Source organism: Leptonychotes weddellii, chromosome 15 (genome assembly GCF_054177405.1).
Source record: "Leptonychotes weddellii isolate Sample4059 chromosome 15, ASM5417740v2, whole genome shotgun sequence".
In the NCBI taxonomy this organism is placed as follows: Eukaryota; Metazoa; Chordata; class Mammalia; order Carnivora; family Phocidae; genus Leptonychotes; species Leptonychotes weddellii.
In genome coordinates this window covers 2064120-2091803 of record NC_138383.1, presented here as the reverse complement: position 1 = coordinate 2091803, position 27684 = coordinate 2064120, and the positions used below count along the sequence as shown (strand labels likewise).

The 27684-nt window shown below is 57.0% G+C and overlaps 2 protein-coding genes across 11 annotated transcripts in view; both read left to right on the top strand.

Moving 5' to 3' along the window:
- Positions 1-11708, top strand: part of RNF213 (ring finger protein 213) — a 94959-nt gene extending 83251 nt beyond the window's left edge. Inside the window, exons 52-63 of the mRNA XM_081805946.1 lie at positions 429-444; positions 886-1092; positions 1684-1935; positions 2985-3117; positions 3462-3545; positions 3854-4034; positions 4286-4487; positions 5550-5627; positions 6181-6375; positions 6749-6838; positions 6923-7101; positions 9860-11708. Coding sequence (XP_081662072.1) covers positions 429-444; positions 886-1092; positions 1684-1935; positions 2985-3117; positions 3462-3545; positions 3854-4034; positions 4286-4487; positions 5550-5627; positions 6181-6375; positions 6749-6838; positions 6923-7101; positions 9860-10013 — 1771 coding nt within the window. The 3' untranslated portion in view covers positions 10014-11708. The remainder of the gene's footprint in view (positions 1-428; positions 445-885; positions 1093-1683; positions 1936-2984; positions 3118-3461; positions 3546-3853; positions 4035-4285; positions 4488-5549; positions 5628-6180; positions 6376-6748; positions 6839-6922; positions 7102-9859) is intronic.
- Positions 11709-14336: 2628 nt separating this feature from the next.
- Positions 14337-26389, top strand: ENDOV (endonuclease V). 10 transcript variants are annotated; one of them, XM_081804288.1, is made up of 10 exons: positions 14337-14557; positions 14964-15135; positions 19487-19609; positions 20206-20340; positions 20605-20644; positions 21325-21668; positions 22945-23013; positions 23265-23393; positions 25048-25121; positions 25884-26389. In XM_081804288.1, exons 4-10 carry the CDS (start codon positions 20227-20229, stop codon positions 25972-25974), a joined length of 861 nt encoding a protein of 286 aa, XP_081660414.1. In that variant the 5' UTR covers positions 14337-14557; positions 14964-15135; positions 19487-19609; positions 20206-20226; the 3' UTR covers positions 25975-26389. The 10 variants fall into 10 exon arrangements, 8 of the variants coding, with proteins under 8 accessions (XP_081660414.1, XP_006749442.3, XP_030876395.2 ...); XR_004073006.2 differs by lacking the exon at positions 19487-19609 and having other exon boundaries at positions 20206-20344; positions 21556-21668; XM_006749379.3 differs by lacking the exon at positions 19487-19609 and having other exon boundaries at positions 21556-21668.
- The last annotated feature ends 1295 nt before the right edge of the window (positions 26390-27684 follow it).

The following is a 27684-nucleotide window of genomic DNA, read 5'->3' as shown; positions in this document are numbered from 1 at the left end:
GGGGGGGGGGGGGGCGGTGGCACACGGCATGGCCACTGCTCACGACACCCGAGTCAGATACAGGGAAGCGGGGAGAAGCATGCGGAAGAGAACACAGAAGGTCAGCTCGTCTTTGCGTTGCCCCTACCGGGTCGAGACCTGTGGTCCTGTGTGGTCATGTGCACAGGGGTGTTGTGTGTGCATGCACGGTGCGGGGGGGCGCTGTGCAGTTTCAAAAGCCAGCCTGGTGTGCGATGCTCCTGCTGCACGACGGACATGTGTCGTCCAGGACAGGCGATGTGTGAGTCATCACCGTCGAGAGACCGGTGTCTGATAATCTGTTGGGACTTGTCCTCCTTGGACCCCTGGCCTGTCTGGGGGTCCTTCTGCTTTTCCTAAGGACGTGGCTGTCCGGGGCGGGCTGCCTGACTGTGTTGACGTGTCCACAGTTTGCTGCGTGGAAAAGTAGGCAACAAACCTTTGTGGTCACTGAGCTAATGTTCCCATTTTAAAAACTGAAATCCATAGAAAGGAAAGGTCCATAAGGTAACTTAGTAAAACAGTTATCTTTGGCACTGAGAGTGACTTTATTTTCTTCTTGTTTATTTGTATCTTCACAAAGATCATGGGGTCGGTGGGAACAGCAAGGACCATTTTTATTATTTATTTATTTTTTTTTTTTTTAAAGATTTTATTTATTTATTTGAGAGAGAGAATGGGAGAGAGAGAGCGCACACAAGAGGGGGGAGCGGGAGAGGGAGAAGCAGACCCCCCGCTGAGCGGGGAGCCTGATGCGGGACTCGATCCCAGGACTCCAGGATCATGACCTGAGCCGAAGGCAGTCGCTTAACCAACTGAGCCACCCAGGCGCCCGAGGACCATTTTTAAATACTCAGGTTAATTTAGGAAGAAGCGCCCTGCCCACCCCTGAAAGGGAGCGTGATTTGGTCATCCTTAGGTCCTGTTTATGGAGCTGCTGTGCTTTCTGTTCCTTGGGTAACCCATGCATGCTTCCTTATAGGGTCTTTTGGTTTCGATGCAAGACTGTCGACCAGAGAGCAGAGAAATAGCTGGGAGAAGGCCATGCAGACCCTCATTCTCCCTGAGCTGGAGGTATGTGGCCAGCGGCCTGGCTGGGAGCCTGTGGGCAGGTATCCTGGGTGTCCCCCCGGCACTCAGGGCAGCGAGCACCCGGCTGCTGTTGGGGGCTCTGGCCGAGCCCCAGCCCAGGGGTTGACCGCCCGGCCACTCCACCGTCCTGCTGTCCCTGCACCCTCTGCCCCTGTGGCCGGGCGGGCAGGTTGAGGAGTTACCGTGGGTCCAGAAAGTGCAGGTGACTCTCGGTCCCCCACCTGTTATAGCAGGATGTGAGAGCAACAGGTAGACAAGCTGTCAACGTAGATACCCACCAGAAATGCGTGATTCTTCCCTCCTCTGTCAGATTAAGAACAGTATTGAGAGTAAATAAGCCCAATGGGAAATAAAAGACTGGGCATGGAACACAGGTCTGGGAGTCTCCTGTCTGCAGAGACGAAGCCTGCAAACGAACTGTAAGCAGTCTCGAAAGACAAGGAGTGTGAGTGCCTGGTTGCCTGCAGGACCCAGTAGGACAGACTGTCTAAATGGCCCACTGCTGAAGCCACTGGGTGTCCCCACCTGCACGAGTGGTCTCACCTCCAGGCCCTGTACCGTTCTCTCGCCCAGCATCTGGAGAAAGCCCTGCTGACAGTGACAACCCTCATCAGCCAAGATGAGCGGATCAGCTCCAACCCTGTGGCCAGAATCGTGTACGGTGACCCGACGGCCTTCCTGCATCAGCTGCCCCAGAAGAGTGTGGTCCACTGCTCTAAGATGTGGACCTGCAGGAGGAGGGTCACCGTGGAGTACCTCCAGCACGTGGTAGAGCAGAAGAATGCGCAGGAAGCCGTGCCCATCCTCTGGAAGTTCCTGCGGAAGGTAAGGCTGCGCCGCAGTGACCACTTGAGGGTCCGCCTTTATTTAGTCAGTGGGGCATCTAACTGACAGTATCAGTGCTTCGCTTTTCTGATGGAACGCTGGTAGCAGAAGACTCGGGGCCAGAGAGGGGGGTCCTCGTACACATCAGACTGTGAGGCCGTTTGAAGCGTAAAGTCATAGAGGAAAACCATGGGCCGGTCAGGGTTAGCAGGAGTCTGTGAAGCATGTGAGGGCCAGGACGGTATCTCCCCAGTCACTCAGCAGGAAGGAGCAGGATTCAGATCTTCCGGGTGGTGTCTGTTCACCTTCATCCCCGACCCCCAGTGCCAGGAGTACCTGGGCGTCAGTGACTGTTGAATAAAAAAGCTTTCGTCAGACAGTCCAGAATCTCCCGTGTTCCCGACCCGGCCTTGGGGGAAGGGAGCAGTGTGGCGAGTCGGTCCCATCAGTTAGACCATAAACACACCCCGTGTCAGCCTTGTTCCACGTGAAGGCTTGTCTTCCACAGTTGTCTGTCGAGCCCTTCCCCCTGGACCAGCGTTTGCAGTCCAGCAAGAAGTGTGGGGACTCAGAAATGTCTGACGGTCGGTGAAAGGGCAGGAGTCCCATGGGAAAGGGGTTCCTAGGTCTCCCACAGAGGCGCCCCATCCCATTTGACTGGAGATGCTTGGGTCCTGTCCTCAGATGACACACGGGGGATGCCCGGCCTGGTTGCCTATATTCCTGGCCTTTCCGCTCTTGGCAGATTCTCTGCACACCCAGCCCCTCACAGGGGCCCATGAGGCCAATTTCTTTCATGTGTTTTTGGCAAACACACATGATGTGTCAGCTCCAGGAGGCCTGGGACTGTCCCTGGTGTGCAGGACATTAGGCACACAGGCGGCAGGCTCTGGTGAACGACGGAACGCTGAGTAGCCTGATGCGGCATCACCTAACAGGGCACACTGACCGGATCAAATGCAAACACGGGCCCTGAGCCAGCCCCAGGGTCTGTTTCCCCAAGAACGTGTTCTAGGTGAACTAACACGTGGCCGGGCTTCCCTCTCCAGGAGGCAGAGCTGAGACTCGTGAGATTCTTGCCTGAGATTTTGGCTCTGCAGAGGGATCTCGTGAAGCGGTTCCAGAACGTTTCAGAAGCTGAATACCAATCCATCCGCTCTTTCATGAGCAGCCACCACGAAGGTACGGGTCTGCTCTGGTAAGAGGTCGGCACCACCCGTGTTTGGTGGCTCGAAGGGATCACTGCAGCAGGGCTGGGGGAAGTGCAGGCGGGGCTCTGGGTGTTCTGCGCCCCCAGCTTTTAGTGCCCAGCGGTGGTGCCGTGAATCCCAAAAGCCTCGCAGAGGCTTGCTATGGCTAAACACGCGGCCCGGTCTCCAGCCCCTGGAGCTCGGCGTCAGTGCTTACACACGTGGCTGAGCCCAGAGGCGTGAAGTTGGGCTCTTTCCAAAGACCGTGAGATGTCGTTGGTTGGACCTGACGGGGTAGGTGTTTCCATGGTTCTAAAACAGTGTTTTGTTTGACAGACGGGTTGAAGCACTTACTCCACAGAAGAGTTGGTATTTTTCTGTCGACATGGAATAAGCTGAGGAGGTCACTTCAGACCAATGGTAGGAGCCACACCCCCTGCGGCCAGCCCGACTCAGCCCTGCAGTCACAGAGCACCGTGCCACATGCGTTTCACCTGTGACTCTGAGTGGAGGTGTCTGGGACACGTGAAATGGCCTAGTGGGAAAACTAAGTCCCCAGTCATGTTGGGTGTGTCCATACGGACTCAGGAAGGAGTTGAGGACGTTTGAAGTCAGTCAGCGCAGGGGAGAGGTGGGAGGCGCAACCGTCAGGGCGTCCCTGGCTCTGGCCTTGACGCACTGGGAGCAGCCGCAGAGACCAGGTGCTTACAACACCCTGTCCTCTAAAGGTGAAGTCAAGCTGCCGGAAGACTACTGCGCCGCCGACCTGGACATGGACGCTGATTTCGAGGTCATGCTGCCTCGTCGCCGTGGCCAGGGCCTCTGTTCCACCGCCTTGGTCAGCTACTTGATCAGCCTGCACAATGAAATAGTCTGCACCGTGGAGAAGTTCTCCAGCGGAGGCAGCAGGTGAGGGCATGCCTGCAGGGGAAGCTGATTCTGAGCGGGCTCACCCGCGGCTGCTGGGCCGGCCAGGGCAGACGTGAGCCCAGAGGCGGCAGCTTCCGTCCCTCGGTCCGGCTCTCAGGGTCCACAGGCCCGGCAGTATGTTCATCTGCTTGGACTGGGAACATCAGCTGGGAGCTGGCTCCATGTCGCCCAGAGCCCCGGGCCACGTGTGCCTGCTGGGACACTGAGTCCTGCGACTCTGTGTCCCTCAGCTATTCCGTCGATGCCTCCGAGATCACAGACCTGCACGTCATCAGTTACGAGGCCGAGCGGGACCTGATGCCGCTGATTCTGTCCAACTGCCAGTATCAGGTGGAGCAAGACCGGGAGACCCTGCAGGAGTTCGACCTGGAGAAGATCCAGCGCCAGGTCACCAGCCGCTTCCTGCACGGCAAACCCAGGCTCACCCTCAAGGTTTGGCTGACCCTGTTGTGTTTATTGGGTCGGCACATGTGTTTGGTGAAAGTTGGCCCGAGTGTGGCTTTTATCCAGCAGTTTCAGAGTGAGCGGGAGCGAGGATGACCATCCAGCCACGTGTCCCCCCAGAGGCCAGGACTCCACTCCTGGCCATACCTCAAGGCCATCGGCTCTCTTGAGCTGCCGCCGATCCTCCATCCCTCCGGGGTCTCTGCGGGTCCCAACGGACCGGTTGTTGGGTTTCTCCGCCATAGTAATGGCATTGCCTCCCCCCCCCCGATGGCCCTGGCAGCTGCCTCATGTAGCTGCCCCAGCCCCCTGCTTCCGCCCCCAGCCTCCGTCTCAGGTGTGACCTGCTGCAGTAGCCCCCACCACTCCCTGCCTCCCGCGTCCTCAGGCCACATTCTGAAGCCAGATCTGGCTCTTGTCGCTCCCTGGTGACGGCCCGACCCCGACGGGCATCCCGGTGCACGTGGGGTAAAGCCCATGCTGCTCGTCCCGGCCTGTCTCCGGCCACTTCTCACGGCCTGCGTGGACTCCTGTGACCTCGAGCACTGGACCATCCTCCCTCCCCAAACACCCTGTGCACTTTCACGTCTCTGTTCGTTCACCTAGGCTGCTCTGTTCCTTCCAGGTCCGCTCAGAGACCTTGTGCATGGGGTGTGTGTGCTCCCTCACTGCCCGCAATTAGGCTCTGAACTGATGGCGCCCCGGGCCGCTCTCACCGGCTCTGCCATCCCTGTTGTCTAGCAGAGGGACTGTGTTGTGCGAGGCTGTGCGCAGTCGTGGTTGGGGGAGTACACGAACGGGAGGGCCCCACGTCCCTGTGTCCCCAGTGGCTCGCCAGCCTACAGCATCCTACGTGAGGCATCTGCGTGGCCGTCGAGGCGAGGCCGGGTCCCTTGTTGTGTCCCTGGTTCCACAGAGACATCACAGGGCCGCGAGGCGGCATGCTGTGCCCGGCGGCGCTTGGACGGCATGGAACTGCAGCGGAGTTACCGCTCAGGAAACCTCCATGGTGGATTCCGTGTCCAGAGACTGTTTTCTTTCTCAATTTAGGGAATACCCACTCTGGTGTACAGACGGGACTGGAACTATGAACATCTCTTTACGGACATCAGGAACAAACTGCCACAGGTGATCACGACACACCTTACCGGGTGCATGGCGCTTTTACCTAGTCACGGTGCTCTCCTCCCGTGTGGACTGCGCAGCCTCGCTCTGGGCGTTGGCTGGGGGCACCGCAGGGGGGCCTCCCGAGTTCCCTGGGCCCACTGCTCTTTCCCGGAGGGCAAGCAGGACGCAAATCAGCAAAAGTGTTCTTGTTGAAATCCTGCATTCGTTTCTTAGTAATGATGTCATGACCGGGTATGCTGATGCAGAAGGTCCAGAGAACTTGTGTCCGTGCTTTGGGTTGATGGTGTGTGTGGGGGGTGTGTCTGGTGTGTGCATGCGTCCGTATGAATCTCCTCACAGAGCTGCTTTGAGGACTCCGTAACCTCACGTCTGTTTGTGTAAGGAGTCCGGATACCGCTGCCACTCAGGAATCACCAAGTGTTAACTGTCCTTATCGTTAGAAGGGTCGTCCCACCTTGTGGCCTTGGCAGCGAACAGGGCCAGCGTTCTTGCCAGGCAGCGATGCCCAGGAAGCCCCAGCCATGGACCCCTGTCCCATCTCTTGATTTCCTAGAAACCCCTCCCCAACACAGCCATCAGCGCCATTTGCGGGCAGCTGCTGTCCTTCAGCGATGCGTGCGAAGCTCTGTCCATCATCGAAGTCACTCTGGGGTTTCTGAGCACGGCCGGTGGCGATCCGAACATGTCCTTGAACGTGTACGTCCAAGACGTGCTGCACATGGGCGACCAGACAGCCCTGGTTCTAACGGTGGGTCTTGGTTGGGGCTCTCTTGCAGGTTAATGCACACTGCCCTCCCCACTTCCTGCCGGGATTCGCGCCAGTCGGGGTCCACAGGATGCACTCTGGCACTAGAGGCGGGGATGCACCCTCAATGTGAGACTCTGAACCGGGCACGTCACAGATGCCCCCCCGCGGCACGCCAGCCACCTGCCTCGCGCGATGGGAATAGGCTCGGAGATGGGGCCGGCAGAGGGGGCACGACACTCCGGAGGCCAGGCCCACGGCTGGTGCATGAGTGCAGGAGGCGTCCGTGTCCGTGGAGAGGGGCATCGGTAGCCCGGGAGCAGAAGGGCCCCCACGCCTGCCTGTTCCCGCTCAGCCCCGCCCCTGTTTCTTTCAGGTCTTCAGCAGATGCCAGCTGAAGCACACAATTGCCCTCTGGCAACTCCTGTCAGCCCACAGGTCGGAACAGCTGCTCCGACTGCGTAAGGTGAGTGCAGCCCTGCCCCCGCTGGCCTGGGGGCCGCCCTGCCTCCTCCCGGCCTCCTGCTGCCTCTGTTCTGGTTTGTTCTAGGAGCCCTTCAGGGATATCAGTGCCCAGTACAAAGTAGATCTCAGCTCAGAAAATGCTAAGTGCCTCAGCGCTTTCCTGAATCAGACGGACCTTGACTCCTTCCTCCTGGAGCTTCATGAAATGATGATCTTGAAACTGAAGAGCCCCCAGGCCAAGGACATCTTCAAACCTGAGTGGACGTACGTAGGGGTTCGTTTGCAGGTGGGCCCGGCGCACGCGGGGAGTCCTGCAGTCTCTCCTGAGATCTTCTAGATCTTCTAGGACGTGGAAGATCCCATGTCCTGCTCTCTCACCCCCTCCAGGCCCCCCTCACACTGGCTTTGGGTTTGGCCTCGGTTGGGTTTTTTAAAATAATTACAGAAGTCATATATTCTCATTATAACAAGTGTACTTATGTCAGAGATGTGCATTTTATTTTTAACTTTTTTTCTGTTTTTGTTGAAGTGTAATTAACATAGTGTTATATTAGTTCTAGGTGTGTAATATGGTGATTCAGCAATTCTGTACGTCACTCAGTGCTCATCAGGACACGTGTGCTCTTCATTCCCATCGCCTGTCTCACTTGTCCCTCCACCTCCCCTCTGGTGACCAGTGCTTGGTTCTCTATAGTTAAGAGTCTGGTTTTTTTTGTTTGTTTGTTTGCTCTTTTTTTCTTTGTTTATCTGATTTGTTTCTTAAATTCCACATGAGTTATATCACATGGTATTTTTCTTTCTCTGATTGACTTATTTCACTCAGCATAATACCCTCCAGTTCCATCCACGTCGTTGCAAATGGCAAGACTTCATTCTTTTTGATGACTAATATTCCATAGTGTATATATATACACCATAACTTCTTTTGAAAATTTAAATTCAATTAACATGTAATGTATTATTGGTTTCAGAGGTAGAGTTCAGTGATTTATCAGTCTATAACACCCAGTGCTCATTACGTCCCTTGTCCTCCTTAATGCCCATCACTCAGTTATCCCATCCCCCCACCTCCCTCCCCTCCAGCAACCCGCAGTTTGTTTCAAGGGTCTCTTATGGTTTGTCTCCCTCTCTGATTTTGTCTCGTTTTATTTTTTCCTCTCTTCCCGTGCTCCTGTTTTGTTTCTTAAATTCCACATATGAGTGAAATCATGTAATTGTCTTTCTCTGATTGACTTATTTCACTCAGCATAATACCCTCTAGTTCCAGCCACGTTGTTGCAAATGGCAAGATTTCATTTTTTGATGGATGAGTAATATTCCACTGTATATATAGACCACCTTTTCTTTATCCATTCATCTGTGGATGGACATCTAGGCTCTTTCCATAGTTTGGCTATTGTGGACATTGCTGCTGTAAACATTGGGGGTGCAGGTGCCCCTTCAGATCCCTACATTTGTATCTTTGGGGTAAATACTTAGTAGTTCAAAGAATATCAGTGTAAGCAAGTATAGGCCAGACAGCATAATGGAAGAAAACCAAAATATGAAGTGTGCTGGCAAGGAGAACTGGGATTGGATTATCTATTTAGAAAAACAGGAACCAGGGGCACCTGGTGGCTTGGTCAGTTAATCGTCTGCCTTTGGCTCAGGTCATGATCCCAGGGTCCTGAGATCAAGTCGTGCATCAGGCTCCCTGCTCGGCGGGGAGTCTGCTTCTCCCTCTGCCTCTGCCTGCCGCTCTGCCTATTGTGCTCTCTGTCAAATAAATAAATAAAAATCTTAAAAAAAAAAAAAAAGAAAAAGCCACACCAATGTATAGTATGTGAGATTACCCAACACTGGATATTATCTTTTACATGTTTACCAATCAAATGGCCAAAAACAGAGATCTCATTTTCACTTGTATTTTCCTATTTCCTAGTGAAGCTGCTGCACGTATTTTCCTAATGTATCTGCCAGTTTTGTATCTTCCCCTGAATTATCTGTTGATATCTGTTATGTTTCTTTTGGGCTATTTCTCTTTTTTCATAATCTTAAAAGATTTAAGATTAACCTTTTATTTGTTACGTTACAAATGCTCTACCTTGGTCTTTAATTTTAGAAAGCCAGATCTGACAGAATTTTTCTATAAGGACTAGGAAAATATAGCTATAAGGGTCTTCCTTATCCAAAGGTTGTGAAGTATTCTGCCATGTTCCCTTCCTGTGCTTTTATATTTTCATGTACATCTGCTGTGTTAACCAGTTTATTATTTATGTGTGATGTGAGGGATTTACCGTTCCTGTTTTTCTTTTTTTTTTAGATTTTATTTATTTATTTATTTGAGAGAGAATGAGCATGAACGGGGTGGGGGGAGCAGCAGAGGGAGGGAGAGAAGCAGGCTCCCCGCCAAGCAGGGAGCCCGATGCCGGGCTTGATTGCAGGACCCTGGGATCATGACCTGAGCCGAAGGCAGCCACTTAACTGAGCCACCCAGGCGCCCCTGGTTCCTGTGTTTCTAAATAGATAATCCAATCCCAGTTCTCCTCACCAGCACACTTCATATTTACAGTTTTCTTCCATTACACTGGCATACACCTGCATGCCTTGATATTCTTTGAACGTATTCAACAAGTCTTTACTATCCTGGACTTTTAGTGCAGAGAAAAAAGATCCCTTTCCTAGAAAATTGAGCATCTTTGTTAATATAAAACATGAAATGGAATACAAGCTTTTTTTGAATGGTGAGGCTGTGTGTTCATATAGCAGGTCACATTAGCAGAGTGTGTACAGGAACGTGACCCAGCCATTACCAGGGTCAGCTCCGTTCTGTGCTGTTTGTATGGTGTGGTGTGGTAAGCAGCAGGTGCGTCCTTCAGCCCTTGCACCCCGGGTTCTAGTCCCCGCTCAGGAACTCAGTAGTTGGTTGACTTTACTTTGATGGTCTCCACGAGCACTTGGAGACAGTGACGACCCCTGATGGTGTCCTTGCATTATATGGGAGACCACTTAACCTTCTGTCTCTTGTTCCTTGGTTTTTCAGCCTGAGAGACACTCTGGCAAGTTACATGGAAACCAAAAACAGTGAAATTCTTCCTGAACTGGAATTCCAGTTCCCAGAGAAGATACTGTTGTGCAATTGTGTCCCCGTGTGGAGCCTGGCTGCTGAGCTGAAGCGGGGTCGGCAAGGGAGGTAGAGTCTGCTCTGCCCGCCTCAGCCACCGCCCCAGCTGGGGCTTCCTGGGGGGCTGCAGGACCCCGTGTGCTGTGCCACGAACAGCCGGGCGTGCCACGCGGCTTCAGGAGATGTGCACGTTCCACATCTTTCTCGTCAGATTGTGAGTGCTGTCCAGGGGGAGGGGATAACTGGAGACGCCGTGAAACCAGAACCAACCACCTTTCCATTCCCGGGGGGACCAAACACGTGCTCCTCAGCTTCCCATGACAGCGGTGGACGGTGCCTTCAGCTCGCCAGCTGGAGACTGGAACGCACTCACCCTGGCCCCTCTCTCTCCAGAACGAGGGAGGGGAAACGGGGCTATTGATTTTGCTTCTGCTTTCCTTCTCATTTATTCTGCACTCATAGAGGAGAATCCGGCTTGTTTCTTCCTTCCAATCCTTTCAGTCCTGCGTATTGTACACATATTTGTAGGTTTCCATGAAGGCCTGAGAAAGTGCCAGACCCTTTTTTGTCTCCTCCCAAATACAAGTCAGCATGTTCTGTGAATGCCTTGAGGCCAAATCTCCCAGCTCTCACGTGGCCCCCCGGAGTTTCACGGGTAGAGCTTTCCTCGTTGACACAATCAAGAGACTGGCATGATGGCCAGATTTGCTTCTGATTCTTGGGGTTTTAAATTCTAAATGAAAGTTTATCAATTAACCTTGGATCAAAGGCAGGGTTCTGGCATTTTCCTGCGAACTTTTGGACTGTCCAGCATCATGATAAATAAACGTGTGGTCTTGATGTGACCTCGATGTCCCTGACGTGTGACTATGTCGTTCTTCCTCTGGATCTCGGCCATGCCATAAAAACAGACTCAGAGAGAATACAGAACCAGCTAAGTTTCTGAAAAAGGAAGAGAACAGTCGACCCGCTCTGGTGGTGTACCTCTTCTCTTACTGGGAGGTTGTGCCTCTTTTGCACAATGCCCTCGGATACTTGTGGCCTCTGGACTGGCTCCTGCTCCCAGGGGGCTCAACACCCATTGGCACGGAGATGCCTACTGTTCACAAGTCAGAGGCGGGTATCTTCAGTGTACATTCCGAATGAGTGAACGACTCAGTCAACTTGAAATCAGGCCCTCGGGGTGAGAGCTACAGGAACAGAAAATGTTTCCAGGACCGTTGTCACCCTGTGGCCGCAGTGGAGGGAGCTGCAGGCGGAAGAAGCCGCCCCCCCACTCTCTTCCGTGTCTGACGAAGGGGGGCACGGTAATCCAGACCCCTCAGCGATTAACCCGATACAACCACCATGTGCACTTAGTAACCTGGGATTGTTCCGTCATTGTAGACTATGCAAAAAATCCGCCTGGATTGCCCGTTTAATGGAGGGGGACCTTGTTCAACTCCTCGACTTGCACTTGGAATTCCTTTGATACCTCCAAGCTGGGACAGAGCTGGTGTGGCCACCAGGTGCTGCTCTGGGTCCTCACTGTGCCACACCTTCGCGGGGGGAGTCAGGTGTCAGTCTTGTGCTGCGAAACTTTTTTTTGGCTGGGAACTTTTCCCCCCCACTTTTATGAAAGGTTTTTTAATGAAGGTATTTTGTTTTGTATGGTACGCTTTGAAAGCCTTAACTGTCCTATCTAGCATTATCTGGCCTAGCACAGGCAAATGTAAATTTTACTATGCTTGTGATATTTGTTTTAATAAACTTGAGTTTTGCTGCTAAAGAGTCCTTGTTGAGGGCAGAGCTTGTTTATGGCAAGTAGACATTAACTCAGCTTTGGGGAATGGTTTTGGTTTTTTGTGGAAATGTACTCGTAGACGCATCCATGAAGGGGAAGGTTCCGGACAGAAAGTGTTCACTCTGGTGTAGAAGATGGGAGGTAAATTTTCGCCAGGATAAGATGACAGCAGAGCTCGGGATCCACAGTTGGCCACTGCTCGCCAGGCGCCAGACTCCAGGGCAGAAGCCTCAGCCTCGGCCTCAGAGGGGTGAAGCCACACTCCCTGCCTGAGTTATTATCACTGGAAAACAGCAGTGCTCCAGCAGAGGTGTGAGCGCTGTGTCCACAGGCCGGGCCATGGGGTGCGAACAACAGTTCCTCCGCACAAGGAAATACACGCAACGGATAAACTGTCCGCTCCCAGCGGCCCCCTCACGTTTGAGTGGTAAAATACCACACTTAGGGGAAAATTGCATTTTCTCTTCCAAACGGAAAGGCTCCCCAGGGAGAGAACCTGTAGGCTTCCAGAGAAGGGCTTGCCCCTGCTGTCAGACCTCTTTTCTTCCGCAGTTTCTGCTTCAAGCCCACCGACCCGTCCCCTGCCTTCTCGTGTCCTCACTGACCACCACCTTCCCCTCCTCCTCCTCCTCGTTCCCATCTCTGATCACATCCAGCCACCTGCACATTTCCTTGTTGGAGCTCCTTCTGCTTTCGGCCCAGGCAGAGACAGTCACTAGGCTGGTGGTGACTCACCCGAAAACCTTCATGATTGATGACTATCTCCTCTTTAAGACCTTGTTGTGTGTGTAAATTCTGTACCTGTTGTCCCGGGCTGTGGGATTTCATCCTTTATTAACTGAGACAGCCATGAGATATGTCGGCGATTCCTGGGTTCAGGCGACACTCTCCAAGCCCTTCTTGGTCACTAATTAAGCTTATGCACAAGCATCGTGAATCTCAGTTCCAACCGGAAAAGCAGCACCAGAAAAAGGTAAACGCTGATCTCACCTCATCAGGGTCCTGGGGACAGCAGGACCCTGCTTCCTTCTGAGGAGGTGGGAGGATTTGGGGGAGCCATCTAGGCAAGAGCAGAAAGAAGTGGAGGGAAGGGCCCTCGCTGGAGCACACACAAGCTACCCCAAGACCTTGCACGTCCTACACAGACCTGCCCTCAACCCTGCCCCGTTCCTCCACCCCCAACCTGATGATGAGTGTGCCGCAGGCCCAGCATCCCCGCCCCCTGACTGCCTGTACCCTGAAGCGTGGCAGAGCCAAGGCCCAGAGCCACTTTGGCCCCAGCTCCCCAGGCCCACGAATGGCCCCCAGCCCCAATCCAAGGGCCTCCTCATCCTCACCACCGTGTACCATGACAAGGCCGACACACAACACGTCCATGTCCCAGACGGACCCCAGTGTGAATCCTGGCTCTCCCGTTTGCCAGTTCTACAGCCTTGAGCAAGCCCTTGACCTCTTGAAGCCTCGACTTCTCGATGTGCTGTGGTGAGAAAGAAGATGGTGCAGGTAAACGACAGGGCATGGTGCCTGCCGTGCGGTGGGCGCTCAGAGGTGGGACTCATTCAGCAGGTGTCCCTGCTGAACACTTGCCCATCCTTCAAGGCCCCGTCAGTGGTCAAATGCTATACGCCTTTCCTGAACCTCAGACGTCCCTAGTTCCTTTCGAGATCTATATTCAGACTACCGTTCTTACCCACACACTTCTCTGCATCCCCCTGGTAGGATATACAGCATGGGTCAAGTGCCTACACGTCAGCCTCACCGGCTGCCTTGTGCCTCAAATACACCAGTGTCTTGCCGGCCACAGGACCCTTACACGTGCCGTGCCCTTTGCCCGCGCTCCTCGTAACTCTCCCCCTCAGAGAGGCCCTCCCCGGGGCCAGTCCAGAGCCGGCTGGTACGTCACTCTCACCGCAGCAGGCCGCCGTGCACCTGCGCCCGAGGAAGCTGTAACCCCAACATCCAGCACGAGGCCCGGCACAAGGGAGCACGGAGTAAATACTCATTCCGTGGAGGAGCTTAGAGCCAAGAGTCAGTGTTCCGGCCGTTGTCTGCGTGTCGTACGGCGGCTGAGGCTTTGGGCCCGCCATGACCCACGAGTCTGGCCCGGTGAGGACTGCGTCCTGCTCTCAGAACTTTGACCGAGGTCCTTGGACCTAAAACCACAGTCGCGGTTGGGGCTGACGCTCGGTGATGGGGTCCGAAGCCAAAGGAGAGACAGAATGCCAGGAGGGAGGGTCAGTCCCGCCCTGCTCCTCCCATGTGCCCTGCACCCCTCCCTGCGCCAGGAGCCTGCGGGCCAGCGCCCTCCTCAGGCAGCGGGCTGACAGCGCCGCACTGCGAACCGGGCTGTCGCCTTTCCCTGCCCGCACCCACACCGATCTGCGCATCCCTCGGCTCTGCTGCTCCGCCGTCTAGGCACGAGGCTGCTCTAAGCGCCGCCCGAGCCTTCGAGCCGACGAAGACTCCCGCGCACGCGCTCACACGCTCCTGCCAGCGTGCGTCCGGACGTGCTGCTCGGCTGCTCGGGTCGCCGGGGTGGGGGCTGGGGGGCGGCGAAGGCGGGGAGGAGGGCTGAGGGGGGCCGGGGTCGGGGGGGGGGGGTGCCTTCCAGCGAGCCTCCCGCCACCAGGCGGCGGCGTCTGGAAACACACAGGTCGGACCCCGAGCTCCAGCCAGCACTCCCAAGACCACGAAGACGACCGGGCGCCTGCGCGCAGGCCACCGGAAATGACGGCAGCGGGAAGTGACGCCACCGGAAGGGGCGCTTGGGGGCGCGCCATGGCCCGGGAGGCGGTGGCGTGGCCGCCTGAGGAGACTCTGTCGCTCTGGAAACGGTAATGGGGTTGGCTGACTGCCAAGTGTCGGGGGCTGGAGGGACTTTGGGGCTAAGGGGGCCTGTCCCGCTTCCGGCGCGCGGACGAAAGGGCCTTCGGGAGTTGTAGTCTGCGGGGGTCAGCCGCGCTTGCTTCCGGCGCCGGGTCTCGGAGCGGTGGGAAGGTGGGGGCGAGACCGTGGACGGGGTGTCCCCGAGGCCAGGCTTCCCGGGGAGGGCGGGCGAGACCGCGGAGGGCGTGTCCCCGGGAAGAGGGGGTGAGACCGTGGAGGGGTGTTCACGGGGCCGGGCTCCCCGGGAAGGGGGTGGTGAGACCGGGAGTGCCCCAGGGAAGAGCCTCAATCTCTCCTCCCCCCGGGCCCGGACGTGCGGGGTCGGGAGGTCCGCTGGACGTGTGTCGCCCTCAGGGAGCAAGCCCGGCTGAAGGCCCTCGTCGTGGACCGGGACACGGAGGCGTGGCAGCGGGACGCCGCCTTCTCGGGGCTGCAGAGGGTCGGGGGCGTGGACGTGTCCTTTGTGAAGGGCGACAGCGTCAGCGCTTGTGCCTCCCTGGTGGTGCTCAGCTACCCCGAGCTCGAGGTAACCCCGGGGCGCCCCGCTCTGGCTGGGGCATCGGGACGGGCCAGCGTAGAACCCTGCTTCTCCTTTCGTAGGATTGCCTGAATAGGTTGGGAAGCTTTTGAAGAAGGAAGGAGGGGAGTAAAAACTAAAAGAGATTCTGTGACTTAAAATCTGAATTAACTCCTGTCTTTACTTCAAGCTGATTGCCGCCTTGGGCTTCCCATCTCAGTGACCCGCAGCAGCACACCCCGAATTGCCCAAGCTGGAAATCCCTGTCTCCCCAGAGAGTCATTCACACATTCAGTTCTGTTCTGTCCCACACTAGCTCCATTTTTGCAGGAGTCTGGCCCCCTGTCTGCATCCTCACGACTGTGGGGATGTGCCCTGTCCCCCCTCCTGCAGGTGACCGAGTAGAAGCGTCACTGGGTCTTCTGCCTTCGGGACTGCCCTCTGTGGCCTCTTCTCCATGCTGCCAGCAGAGCGATTTTTCTAAAAAGTAGATGTGGTCATGCCACCATCTAGTTCACTTAGAACACTTCAGTGCCCATTCTGTGATTTCATGGAAAATGGGGTTGTACTTGCTTATGAGTGTAAAGACCCTTCGGAATCGGACCTTACCGAATGTCAAGCCATAGGTTCAACTCTCACCAACCCCCATTCCCCACTCTGGAGTACTTCAGGTTCCTCAAACATGCCGTGCTCTCTCTGCCTGCCTGACCTTTGCACTGATGTTTCCTCTCCTGGCTAACCCCTACTCACCTCTCAGGTCCCCCAGTAAGCACCCCCCCTCCCTGCAGGACCAGGAAATACTCAGTACCCTCTCTTTCCCCTTTACTACACTGGGATGGAATAGGTGGGTCTCTCTGCCTCCACAGTGGTAGGAACCGGGTTGCCATGCCCACCAGCTGTAGCTGTGGGAGCTTGATGCCTGCCCCATGGAGACACTCAGATAGATACGTGAACGAGTCAACAGTATGCCCGTGATTCGTTTGGGGTCCACAGTTCAGGAAGCCTTGACTAAAGAAGAACTTGACAAGGAAACCTTTGCTCTGCAGCTCAGAGGTTTTCCCTCCCTCGTCTGCCTGCTCCTAAAGACCGCATTTTCCTGCTTCAGTGTCTTTGTGCTTTAATTGGAAGACCCTGTTAGTCAAAACTCAGCAGAAATGTACTGAGCGCCTGCTGTGTGCTGAGAGTGGGATCTAGGGTGGTAGTGGAACCAGAGTCCCTGCCCTCACAGGTCCCCTGGTCAGTTTGTAGGATGGCCTCGGGGATAAGGCCCAGCCTCCGGAGCCAGACAGCCTGGGTCTTTACCTCCCCTCTGCCACTCCCACTTCACCCCCCTGGGCCTCTCACTTCCTGTTTTCTAACTCGGGGACAGTGACACTGTTGATAGCCAGCTCAGTTGTGAGGGATAAATGAGATCATGCATGGAAGGCAATTAGTTGGCACATGGTAAGCTCTCAAAAAATAAACATTAGCTAGTTTCTCACTTTTCAAGACCTAGTTCACATAGTCCCATCTTTGTTCTTTCTCCTCGATGCAGGATTAACCCCCTCTCATCCCTGTCCATGGTGTCTTTTTCATGCAGTGCTTTTTCCATTGTAATAAAGTTAGCGCACTAACGGGGGCTTCTCAAGGGTGGGTTGATCCTCTTGTAACCCCAGCACAGAGCAGAGTGCCTGCTGCTTGGATGGACTCGGTGTTCATTGTCCTGTGCTGCGGGAGCTTAGACTAGGAACGGGGCTTGGGCAGAGTCTGGTGGCTCCCAGAAGCTCCCAAATGCCTGATCGCAGGTCTGCCCAGTCAGTCTCCTGGAGGCGTATACAAATCCCATAGGCAAATCCAGAGATAGAAAATAAGTGCCTGGTCGCTGAGGGCTAGGGAGAAGGATGGATGGAGTGTGACTGCAAATGGAGGCAAGATTTATTTGGGAGGGGGGCGGTCATGAAAATGTTCTAGGATCGGATGGTTGTACAACTCTCTAAATAAAAAACATTGAAGTATGCACCTCAAACAAGTGAACTTTTTGGTAGTAAATTCTGCCTCAGTAAAGTTTTTAAAATATATATAAATCCCAGAGCCCCAACTCATTTCTGGAAAGAAAAAAGAATCTCCCAGGAAATCTGCTTCTTTAAATAAGCGTCCCTGTGATCGCTCGGGAGAGCCAGGGTGGGAAGCGCTGGTCTGCCTTCTATGCAGCCAGGAATCCTTTCCTCAGCATCCCTGACAATTGCGGGCCTCACAGCAGAGCCCATTCCGTGGTTCGACACCTGGTTAGTATGTTCTTTTCTACAGGGAGCTGAAATGTTTGTGACTTCTGCCCGTCGATTGTGCCTCAGGCAGCAGAGTGCAGAACAGACCTTTCCCGCCTTCCTCCATGTCCACCCTCCCACTCTCTGAAGACCACTCTGTGCCCTCCGTCTGTCTGCTCTGCTCTATCCTCAGAGGCTCACTGTTGTGACTTCCAGCTTCTTCCCTTGCTGCTGGCCCTCCGGGATGCCCGCAGTTAGCAGGGTCCGTCTTTGCGTCAGGCACCAGAACTGAACCGAGTTCCACCCACGTTCGGTGGGTCTAAATGCACCGAAGAGACTGAGGGTTTAGGAGCCACGTCACCCACTTGGGTGGAACCTGCAGATCTTCACAGAGATTGACCGTCCGGGCCGTGCTCACACAGCCATTACACAACTGAGTTTCTTTTCTTTTTCCAGATTTTTAATGTGGAAATGTGTAAACATTGAAACATTGGAAGAATAACACGTTGAACACCCGTGTACTCTTCTGCTTAGATCCAACTGTTGCCCAACCGAGTTCTCGTTTTCTTTTTTTTTTTTTAATTTTTTTAAGGATTTGTATTTATTGAGAGAGTGAATGATAGAGAGCATGAGAGGAAGGAGGGTCAGAGGGAGGGAGAAGCAGACTCCCCGCCAAGCAGGGAGCCCGACACGGGACTCGATCCCGGGACTCCAGGATCATGACCTGAGCCGAAGGCAGTTGCTCAACCAACTGAGCCACCCAGGCGCCCTTGAGTTCTCGTTTTCTTTGTGTGTGCGTGTGCGCGTGCGTGTGCGCGCGTGCGCTGAGGGATCCGCAAGTGTCAACAGCTCACCTGGGAGCACTTCTGCAGGCCTGTCTTGGGAGGGACCTACGTGATAGCCACAGTCCCGTAGCACCGCCTGGATCCCTGTCCATGTCACATTTCCCCAGTTGCCTCTTGAGCTGGTTTGGCTTTCTGATCGTAGAGGGTGGACGTATGGTGCACACCCACTGCTGCCCTTGGGTCACGTGGACTCTGGGCGGGGGTGCCCCTTATGGTACCTGTTTCCTTTACTCCTTTTTTTTCAGCTATTTCTTGAGCTGACTGTTCCAGGTCCGTTTCTCCAAGTTGACAGCTGGCTTTTTGAATGTGTGGGGTCAGATTTCCCTTCTTTCTGGAACGTTTCTTGGATTGAGGCTTTAAGTGCTCTGTTGAAGCACTCAGCCCCATCACCCTGTTTTTCTTCCTTGGCCATGCTCTCTGGCTTTTCTGGCTATCCGGTGTTTTTGTTAATGTCCGTCCTGAGTGTTTAATTTTTGCCTTGTGCTCTCCATCTGCATGTAGGAATGGTTCATTTTCCTCCGCCGCTGCACAGCTTGTTGGCAGCATTTATTTAACGAGTCGTGAGTTGGGTCATTGCCGTCTTGAGTTTGCACAGCCTTCAGTGTGCATGGCGAGTCGTGTTTAGACAGGTGTCTGGAGGGCCGGGGCTTTGGGTGGCTGGCTGGGTTTCTCATCGTGAGGGACAGGGAAGTGTAGTTGCTCCAGTAAGCGGTGTCCTTTTCTGAGTTGACCATGGCCGGCATGCCTTCCGACTCTTGACACTCTTGTTTCTGAAGAGCCTCACACTTCCGGCCTCATTTTCTTCACCACAACCCTGCAGGGCTCCCGTTTCTCCCCAGAGGCCGAGTCTTCCTGCAAGGCCCCTGCTGGTCCCGTGTCCTCCCATGCCTCTTCCCCCGGGTCCCCACTGGCCAGGACTGCCTACGGGTCTCATTCCGTCTGTTCCCCAGCACCGGCCCTCCCCCGCCAGTCCCCACCTGTCCTTGCCCAGCCCAGATCTAGAGCTGTCTGCTGTTCCAGGCTGTTCACTTCCCCACGGAGGTGCACGTGGATGGTCGTAATAGGCTCCTCCCTGGGTCATGCCGTGGACGTGGTGTCCGTGGAGCTTTATGCCCTCTCCTTGTGGGTCTCCAGTCTCTGGAGCTTGTGCGGACAGATTCAGACGTAAGCAGCCATGATCCTGTGAGAGCTCAGGCCACATTTGAGCTTCATGAGGCTCTGTGCTCCAGCCACTGGGCTCACTGTGAATCCATTTCTCTGCTCTGTCTTCAGATGAGACCCTGCCCACTTTAGGTCATTGGCAGTTGGATAAGCTTCCTGTGAGTCCATGATCAGGTTGCTGGAGTCACAAGCCCCCACCCTCATGTTTGGGGAAAGCGGCCTCTTCTCTGGGGCGTAAGCACTTCGAGCCCAGCTTTGGGGTGGGGGGTTGAAGGTGTGGTTTGGAAGGCCCCAGGGCTCTTTGCTCTGGTGGCCTCACAGTCTCTCTTTAGATTGTCCAGTCCCTTGGGACCCAATTTCTCTTTCAGACCGTCTAGCTCTGAGAACCCGCCTGTCCTTTTCTGGATTCTTTGAAATTTCTTTTCATAGAGCCGGGTTTGCCTTTCTTGTGGTTGTAACCCTGTGAAGACCTGGCCTTTCCTTCTAATGGGGAACAGTGACATCCTTACTCTGGTGGCACTTCACACACATGCTCTTGTGCTTTTTCTTCTCTGAGCCTCCCGACAGCTGACAGCCAGGTGTGGGGTGGGCAGAGGGGACCCGAGCAGGAGGGCCTGGTGCGGGAAGTGTGTGAGCACCTTTGAAAGGCAGCAGGCTGATTCCCTGCCACCCATTTGCAGGGCGATCACCTTGTCACCGAGCACTCTCCCCCAGATAGGTGTGGCTTGGGGGGTTGCTGGGAGATGGGGAGGGAGCTGGCAGCACCACGAGGCCTAAAGGACGAAGGGCCAAGGGCCGCGCCCCCCTGTGACCTGGGTGCCCGGTGACAGGTGGTGTATGAGGACTGCTGCATGGTTAGCCTAACAGCGCCCTACGTGTCAGGCTTCCTGGCCTTCCGAGAGGTGCCCTTCCTGGTGGACGCAGTGCGGCGGCTGCAGGAGAAGGAGCCCCGCCTCGTGCCCCAGGCAGGTACCTCGACTCCAAGGAGAAGGGCCCTCGGTTTCCACCCAGGAGGGAAGGCCTCGGCCGGCCGCATCACCCACCTCACGGGGAGACCTCTGAACTCCCTGGAAAGGATGCACTTTTACCTTGAGGAGAGGGATCAGATTTTCTAAAAAGCCGCCTGCGCCCCCCAGAAGTGGCAGTCCCACCCCCCTTGATCCGGGATGCCCTGGTCTGATGGGCGGGGGACAGTTCGGCTGACTGACTTTCACCTGTGGCTCTTCCAGGTCCTCCTTGTGGATGGAAATGGGGTTCTCCACCACCGAGGTAATCCTGCTCCCAAAAGACAGGGCCCAGGAGGGGGCAGTTCTGACCAGTGTCCTACCGGAGTGCCTGCACCCTGCCCCGGGCCCTCTGCTGCAGGCCTGGCACTGGCCACGCTTCCCTGGGCTTGATTTCATTGTCAGGACCCCGCCCAGGAAAGAATCCTGCTTCTTGTCACCCCCGCCTCTTTCCTGCCCGCCCATGAAGCCTCCCCTAGCACTCCATGCTGGCCAATCTCAAGCGCCCTTGGCCAGTTTGGTCCTGACTGCTGCTCAGATGGCCTGTCCCACCTCGTCCACCTTGAGTAGTGACAGGCCCTCGATGGAAACCAGACAGGGGTGCCATTCCCCGCTGGCGCTGGGAAACTTGCACCCACCCGGGCACTGGGACACTGACCACAGAGAGAGTGACCGAGGGAGAGGAGAGGTTTCACCCTTGGACACAAGCCTGGGGGTGGGGCAGCAGAGGGACCTGGTAAGGCTGGCCCTGGGACCCGTGGGTGCCAGCATGGGGCCTGGCCCCAGTCATTGTATATGCACTGCCCGGCAGGAGCCCCAAGGATGTGTTGGGAGGGTGACACAGGCCTGATGGCAGCTACAAAGGGGAGAAGAGGATGGAAAGTGCCAGAAAGAGGAGAACCAGTGTGAAGTATGCTGAACTAATCAGGCTCCTGACCTTGCCAGGGGGAAGGAGGCATCTTCCACCCCAGCCTGACAACTGTGAAATTGGGGCAGAGGGCTGCGTCCCGGGTCAGGCTGGCTCTCCCAGTCCTGTCTTCCCAGTCCTCAGTCCGCCGACAGGCCTCTGTTTACCTGGGAAGATTCGGCGGGTTCTGGTTTGTTCTCTCTCCACACCGTCTCTCGACTACTTGGCTCACTGCCCCACCAGCCCAGCCTCGCTTTCTGCCCCTGCAGGCTTCGGAGTGGCCTGCCACCTTGGCGTCCTTACAGACTTGCCCTGCGTTGGGGTAGCCAAGAAACTCCTACAGGTGGACGGGCTAGAGAACGACGCCCAGCACAAGGAGAAGGTGAGGGATGGGGGCGACCCCCTCACAAGGGGGAGGTGAGGGTTGGGGGGTGACCCCCGCGTGAGGGGGAGGTGAGGGATGGGGGGCAACCCCTGCACGAGGGGAAGGTGAGGGATGGGGGTGATGTCCTGCACAAGGGGAGGGCACAGAGAGAGCCTGTGGGGGGCATGCAGGCTCAGACAACCCCACAGACCTGCCCCGTAGGCACCTCTGATCCAGCCCTGGCCTGCTGGCGCTCTCACCGTCCTGGCTCCCTAGCCCAGAGTAAGAAAGCCCCACCTTTCTCTGTGCATGCCCTGCGTCCCCTGTGGGTCTTGGGTCATGGCAGCAGATGGCCAGTCTGGAGGAGTGCACTCCTGTCTGAGCTCACCCAGCCTCCTGGGTGCATGCTTGCCACTCCCATACCCACTACCTCTGGGCTGCTGTGGCGGCCCATGTAGGGCAAGGGCCCGCAGTGACTGGGGACAGGACATTTGGGAGCCTGTGGGGCCCCGGTCCAGGGCCTGCAGCTTGGTGCTGCCCGGCCTGCCTCAGAGCTTCCTCGCCGCACCTTCTCCCAGCATCTCCCTCCTTTGGCCCCTTCAAGTCTGGCGTTGAGAACGTGACACCCCACCCCGGAGGGACCCAGTGACGCGTCCGGCTCTACCGCTGGATGGCCGACTCCGAGAGCAGTGATCACATCTGTCTCGTTCCTCCGGGCAGACCAGTGTCTGCACAAAACAGTTGTTGGTGGAGTTGGAGACCAAACTTAGGTGGCTCTTGAGTCACTCAGTGGACCAATCCCCGCCCCTAGAAAGACTTTGTTGGGTTGAACCAAACATCCTTAAATTCCTCGCAGGAGAGAAAGAGGAAGTGGTTCCGGCCCACGGGAAGCACCTGTGTGTCCAGCGGTCAGGTTGGCTGGGCAGGCGTGCACCAGGCCTTCATTCCAGCCTGGCCCCTCCACCCATCGGCCCTGGGGCCTAGGTGGGCTGCTGCCCCTTCTCCAGGCCCCGGATTCCTCATTCGCAGAACAAGGAAGAGAAAACTGAGTTCCAGGGGTCTCATCAGGGTCGGACAGTGCTGGGGATGGCCTCCTGGACGCCAAGTCCGCTCATGGGACAGGTGTGCACACAGCCAAGGCCGCATGGCTTCGCAAGGGCTGCAGACCATGTGCAGACCTGGGCCCTTCCCTCTCCTTGCCTAGCGGCTGCTCGGACTTCAAAAACTAACAGGCCTGCCCTCTGCCCTCCGCTGAGAAAAGACTTTTTCCATGTTTTTTCTTCCCGTTTTCCAGATACGACTTCTGCGGGCTGGAGGAGATTCATTTCCTCTGATAGGAGGCTCTGGGACTGTCCTGGGCATGGTGAGTGGCCAGGGGCCTGCACCCCTGGGGGTGGCACCCGCAAACACGCATGGAGGTGTTCATGCACTCCAGACCCTGTCCACTCCCCCGCCCCTCTGACTGACCCAGGGTGTGCCCTGCGCCCCAACCCTTGGCTGTGACGAGGGGACCTCTGGGCTGCACTCGCCACAGCCTGCCCCCGGCCGGTTGTCAGTCGTGGAGTCCCCCAGGGTTGGCTCTACCGCGCTCTGACTTTGCCTTCCTTGTCCCAGGTCCTGAAGAGCCACAAGCACAGCAGCAAGCCCCTCTACGTCTCTGTGGGCCACAAGATAAGCCTGGAGGCCGCCGTGCGCCTCACTCGAGGCTGCTGCAGGTTCCGGATCCCAGAGCCCGTGCGCCAGGTGGGTGGGCCACATGCGCCTTCTGCTCTTCCCTCACCACAAGCTCCTGTGGAGGGGCCTGGTTGGGCCCCGCTGGGCTCTGGGGGGGAGGAGAAGGGGGGACCAGAGCTGATCCTGGGGCCCTGCCGTGCTCCTGCACGCAGCTTCAGCCTCCTGCACCCCATACTGGGGTCATCGGGAGCATCAGCTGATGTCAGCTCGGGCGGCAGAGTGGCCTGCCCACCCCTGGTGAACCCCTCAGTGCCTGACCTGCCCAGCTGGCCTGGGAGCGAGCCCGCATCCTCTGCTGGGGAGGCCCCTGCAGGGCTGCAGGTGGTGCTGAGGAAGGCTTGTGCTGGACCAGTCATCAGTCAGGAGATGGCAGAATGTGGCTGGGCCAGGCCCCCAGCACCTAAATCGGTGACGGTGGGGGTTGGGGGGAGCAAAACTTTGGGGAACAGGTTGTCTCGGCTGAAAAAAAAACTCAGCCTCTTGGAGATAGAACTGAGCAAAAGCTGCCCAAGGGCCTGCTTTGGTGGGCTCGGTGGTGACAGGGCATCACCAGTCACAGGTAGGTGTGTGTCCCGGGGAAGCCCGTGAGAAGCCGTTCTCAGGAAGAGACCAGCCAGAGGAGGGAGAAAGGTAGTCCAGCCTCAAGAACCCACATCTGTAAAGGCCCTGGTGTGGAAATGAATCTGATGCCGGCAGGAAAGTCAGAGGAAGGGGCGGCCAGAGCCAGGGCCCAGGTGGCGCAAGGCCCTCAGCAAGGCTTCCTCGCAGGGACCTGGGTATGAGTCATAAGCAGTGGCTGTGGGCAGTGTGGAGGAGCTGGGGGAGCCCGTCTAGGCAAGAGGTGCTGGTTTGTGCTGTCCAGCCCTGGGGCCCAGGTTCCTGGTGCAGTGCTGCTGTAGGACGGGAGGGCGGAGCGCCTGGAAACCTCCCTGGTACCTGCTGCTTCCCGTCTCCCCATGACCTGCGCTGGGTCAGCTCGAGGTGACTGGGCCCAGGGGCCCCAGCCAGATGCTGAGAGCCGGTGACACCCTGGCTGTGCCTCCCTGCTGCTGGCGGCCACCACCACCTCCGGGGCCCTGGCACTGCCCCCGGCTGCTGGTGTGCAGGCTGGCCTGCAGGTGGCGTCAGCAGCCCGTTGCGTGGCTGTGGCTCAGGGCTGTGAAGAGCTGGGCCTCTAGGGGGTGCCTCCAGGGTCCTGCTCTGGCCGGAGCCACTCTCCCTCAGGTCTGCCTGGATCCTGCCCATTCCAGTGACTTTGCGGAACCTTCTGGCGACACCTCCCTGGGGAGGGGGGGTCTTAGCCGACACGAGCCAGGGAGACAGGCCAGCAGCCGGGCCGGGGCGGACCCTCAGAGAACGGGACTGGAACAGAAGCAAAAGCTATGGAAGCACAGGCCACAAAGCCAGCGAGAGCCGAGTGGCCCCACTGGGTCCCGGGGACAACCCAGGGCCTCCCGCTCGGCCTGTGCCCTCGGGCCCTTCAGGGACCTGCCATTGTGTCACCCACGGGGCTGCGGCTGAGGCCCCAAAGGCTGGGCCTGTGACAGCCCGGCATTACCTCTGTGGCTTTCTCCGGGAAGCAAGAGGGTTTGCGCCAGGCTGTTGCGGGGGTGGGGGCTGATCTAGAGGCCACCACCTCTCACGTGAGCCCCCCTCTCCTCAGGCTGACATCCGCTCTCGGGACTACATCCGCAGGACCCTGGGAGTCCCCGGGCCCCCCGCACCAGGGCAGGAGAGGTGAGTGCTGGGGGCACTCAGTGGCGGTGGCAACAGCATGGGGCCGATCGTGGTGGGGCCGCCTCCCTGCGGGGCTGGGTGGAGGACGCGGAGTCCGTGGAGGGGTGGTGGAGCCAAGGCAGCCGGATGTGGGGCCTGGGCTGACTCCAGGCAAGTGGGAATTCCTGAAGCCCACCAGGGCTGCCCCCACCTGCCTTGTCCACTGCCTGCATGGGGCTGGGGCGTGGGCTCCACAGGAAGGCGTGGGGGTCAGATGGACCTGGTCCTTATCCTGGGCCTGCACAAGGCCATGGCTGTGACACTTTCCGGGCCTCGGTTTCCTTACCTGCGTGCCAGACACAGTCATTCTTGTCCTGGTAGGTTCTGGTGGCAGAGCCCAGCACGGATGGTCACAGCCAACTGTGGCTGGTTATTTAACCCTGACAGCACCTTGCCACGAGACAGACACCGTGGCCCACTGTCTATGTGTGGAACAGGCGTGGCATTGACGAGCCCCAGAGAGGTTACTGTCCGCTTTTCCTCGAGCTCCTTTTTCCTCTAAGTCAAGGGCCATCCTAGGCCCAGCTAAGCTGTTTTGAGAATGGGTCTCCCCCACAACTCCCCTGGGGTTAGGGGCTGGCCAGCTGGAGTGTATGCAGCCCTTGACCAGCAGGATCTGCCCGTTCTCGAATCAGCAGCAGCTTCCAGGCACCACCTGGGGAGCAAGGGGGACTCCGGGCTGGCTCTGTGTTTGATGCTGCCCCTTCTTGATGTCATTACCAGGAGCCAGAAGGTGCAGAGGCCAAAGGTGTGCCCTCAGGAAGGTTCGGAAGAGCCGGAAGGTGAGGGCAGGCCCCCCGAGGCCCACAGCTGAGGCCCCAAGACACTGGAAAGGCCAGCAGTGGCAGTGGGGAGCTGAGCTGGACATGGCAAAGAGCTCAGGCTGCCTGACTTCCCGCCCCTGCCTGGAGTAGTGACTGGGGGCACGGTCCCCCCAGTAACAGGTAGAGCGCCCAGGCCCCAGCACACGGCGGCCACACCACCCACGGGGACGGCAGCAGGCTTGGCCCTGCTGGGATGGGCCCGGGCAGCGGCCCCTCCTGCTCCGAGGTCTCGGTTACGAGGCTGTCAAGAGCTCCGCACGAGACAGATCTCACACCACAGAGCACCAGCCCCAGAAGGAGCCTGACGTTGCTTTCCCAGGAGCACAGGAAGGGTATTTAAGGTTCATGGGGATTTTCTGATGTGTTTTGTTTTTTTCTAAAAGTGCCCAGGTGGGCTTAAGACTACCAGACTACGTGTCCGTCCCCAGCTGCTCGTCGTCCGTCTGCTCCTTCAGCACACACCCTGCTGCTTTTTTTGCTTTTGCGTTTTTATTTTCCAGAGTTTGTTTTTATTTGTATTTAAAAAAAAATTTTTTTTTAAAGATTTTATTTACCTGACAGATGCAGAGAGAGCACAAGTAGGCAGAGTGGCAGGCAGAGGTAGAGGGAGAAGCAGACTCCCCTGCCGAGCAGGGAGCCCCATGCGGGGCTCAATCCCAGGACCCTGAGATCATGACCTGAGCCGAAGGCAGCTGCTTCACCGACTGAGCCACACAGGCGCCCCCAGAGTTTGTTTTTAAACCAGCGGTTCCCCTCATCTCCACCCCTGGCCAGTCAGCCATACTGAGTGGCCTCTGCCCTGACCCTGGAGGGTGCAAGCTGGGGTGGCCGGGCCTGGTCCCCGGCTGCTCTGCCCGTCTGCCAGCCTGCCTGCTGCTGGCACACTCAGCGATCGGGGGCCCCACGGGGTGGTCCGGGTGCCGGAGGACCAGCGCTGGTATCTGAGGGGAGGGGCGTCAGGCCCTGCCGCTCTGGGAAGCCAGTTGAGGCACGTCCCCTCTGGGCCGGAGTTCTGCTAGCCTTCCCTCGCTGCTGCCCGCCGGGCGCCCTTCCCTGCCAGCCTCCTTACCGCAGGCCCAACCTCCAGTGCGGGGTCGCGGCGTGTCCCTGTCCCAGCCGCTTGTCTCAGTAAGGGCTGCAAGTCCCAGCTCGCAGGGGCCATGACCTTAGCCCGCAGCCCCCAGGCTCCCTACACTGGCATTTGCTGAGAAGTGTGATTTTAAGAGGCCTTTCTTGCCATTCATGCTAGTTCTCAAAGAGCTGGTTGTCACGATTTGGACGACCCTGGGTCTCAGCACTCCCCGCCCCAGCATCTTCTGTTTGTGAGAACTGAGCTCTTCTCTGGGGCCCAGACCCCTGGGAGAAACGAGAGGGGACGGTGAGCGAGGCAGGCTGCTGGCCCCCTTCCCCTCCTGCTCTGACGGTGCTTCTGAGACCCCCTTACAAGGCCAGGGGGCTGGGGGGAGGCTGAGTTGAGCGGCCCCACTTGATGGTAACAGCCCCTGTTTGGGACATCTCAGTAGGAAGCAGGATCGCCCCAGGACAGGTGGAGCTGTAGAGTGCCACCAAGATGCTTAGGGGCTCTCCTCCGTGGCCTGGTGGGATGAGCAGGTGCCAGCATGTTCCACGGCTGCCTTCGAGGGGACTCCTACATGTGGGAAGGAGCACACCAGGTTCCATCCTCCTGTCCTGTTCCTGCT

What these genes read in the sequence shown, in the direction of transcription:
- ENDOV (XM_031020535.2), top strand. Translation starts at nt 14,451, where the DNA reads ATGACGGCAGCGGGAAGTGACGCCACCGGAAGGGGCGCTTGGGGGCGC. An exon ending in AGCCCCGCCTCGTGCCCCAG is followed by an intron (nt 20,341 to 20,604) that starts GCAGGTACCTCG and finishes TGGCTCTTCCAG; the next exon opens with GTCCTCCTTGTGGATGGAAA. An exon ending in ACGCCCAGCACAAGGAGAAG is followed by an intron (nt 21,669 to 22,944) that starts GTGAGGGATGGG and finishes CCCGTTTTCCAG; the next exon opens with ATACGACTTCTGCGGGCTGG.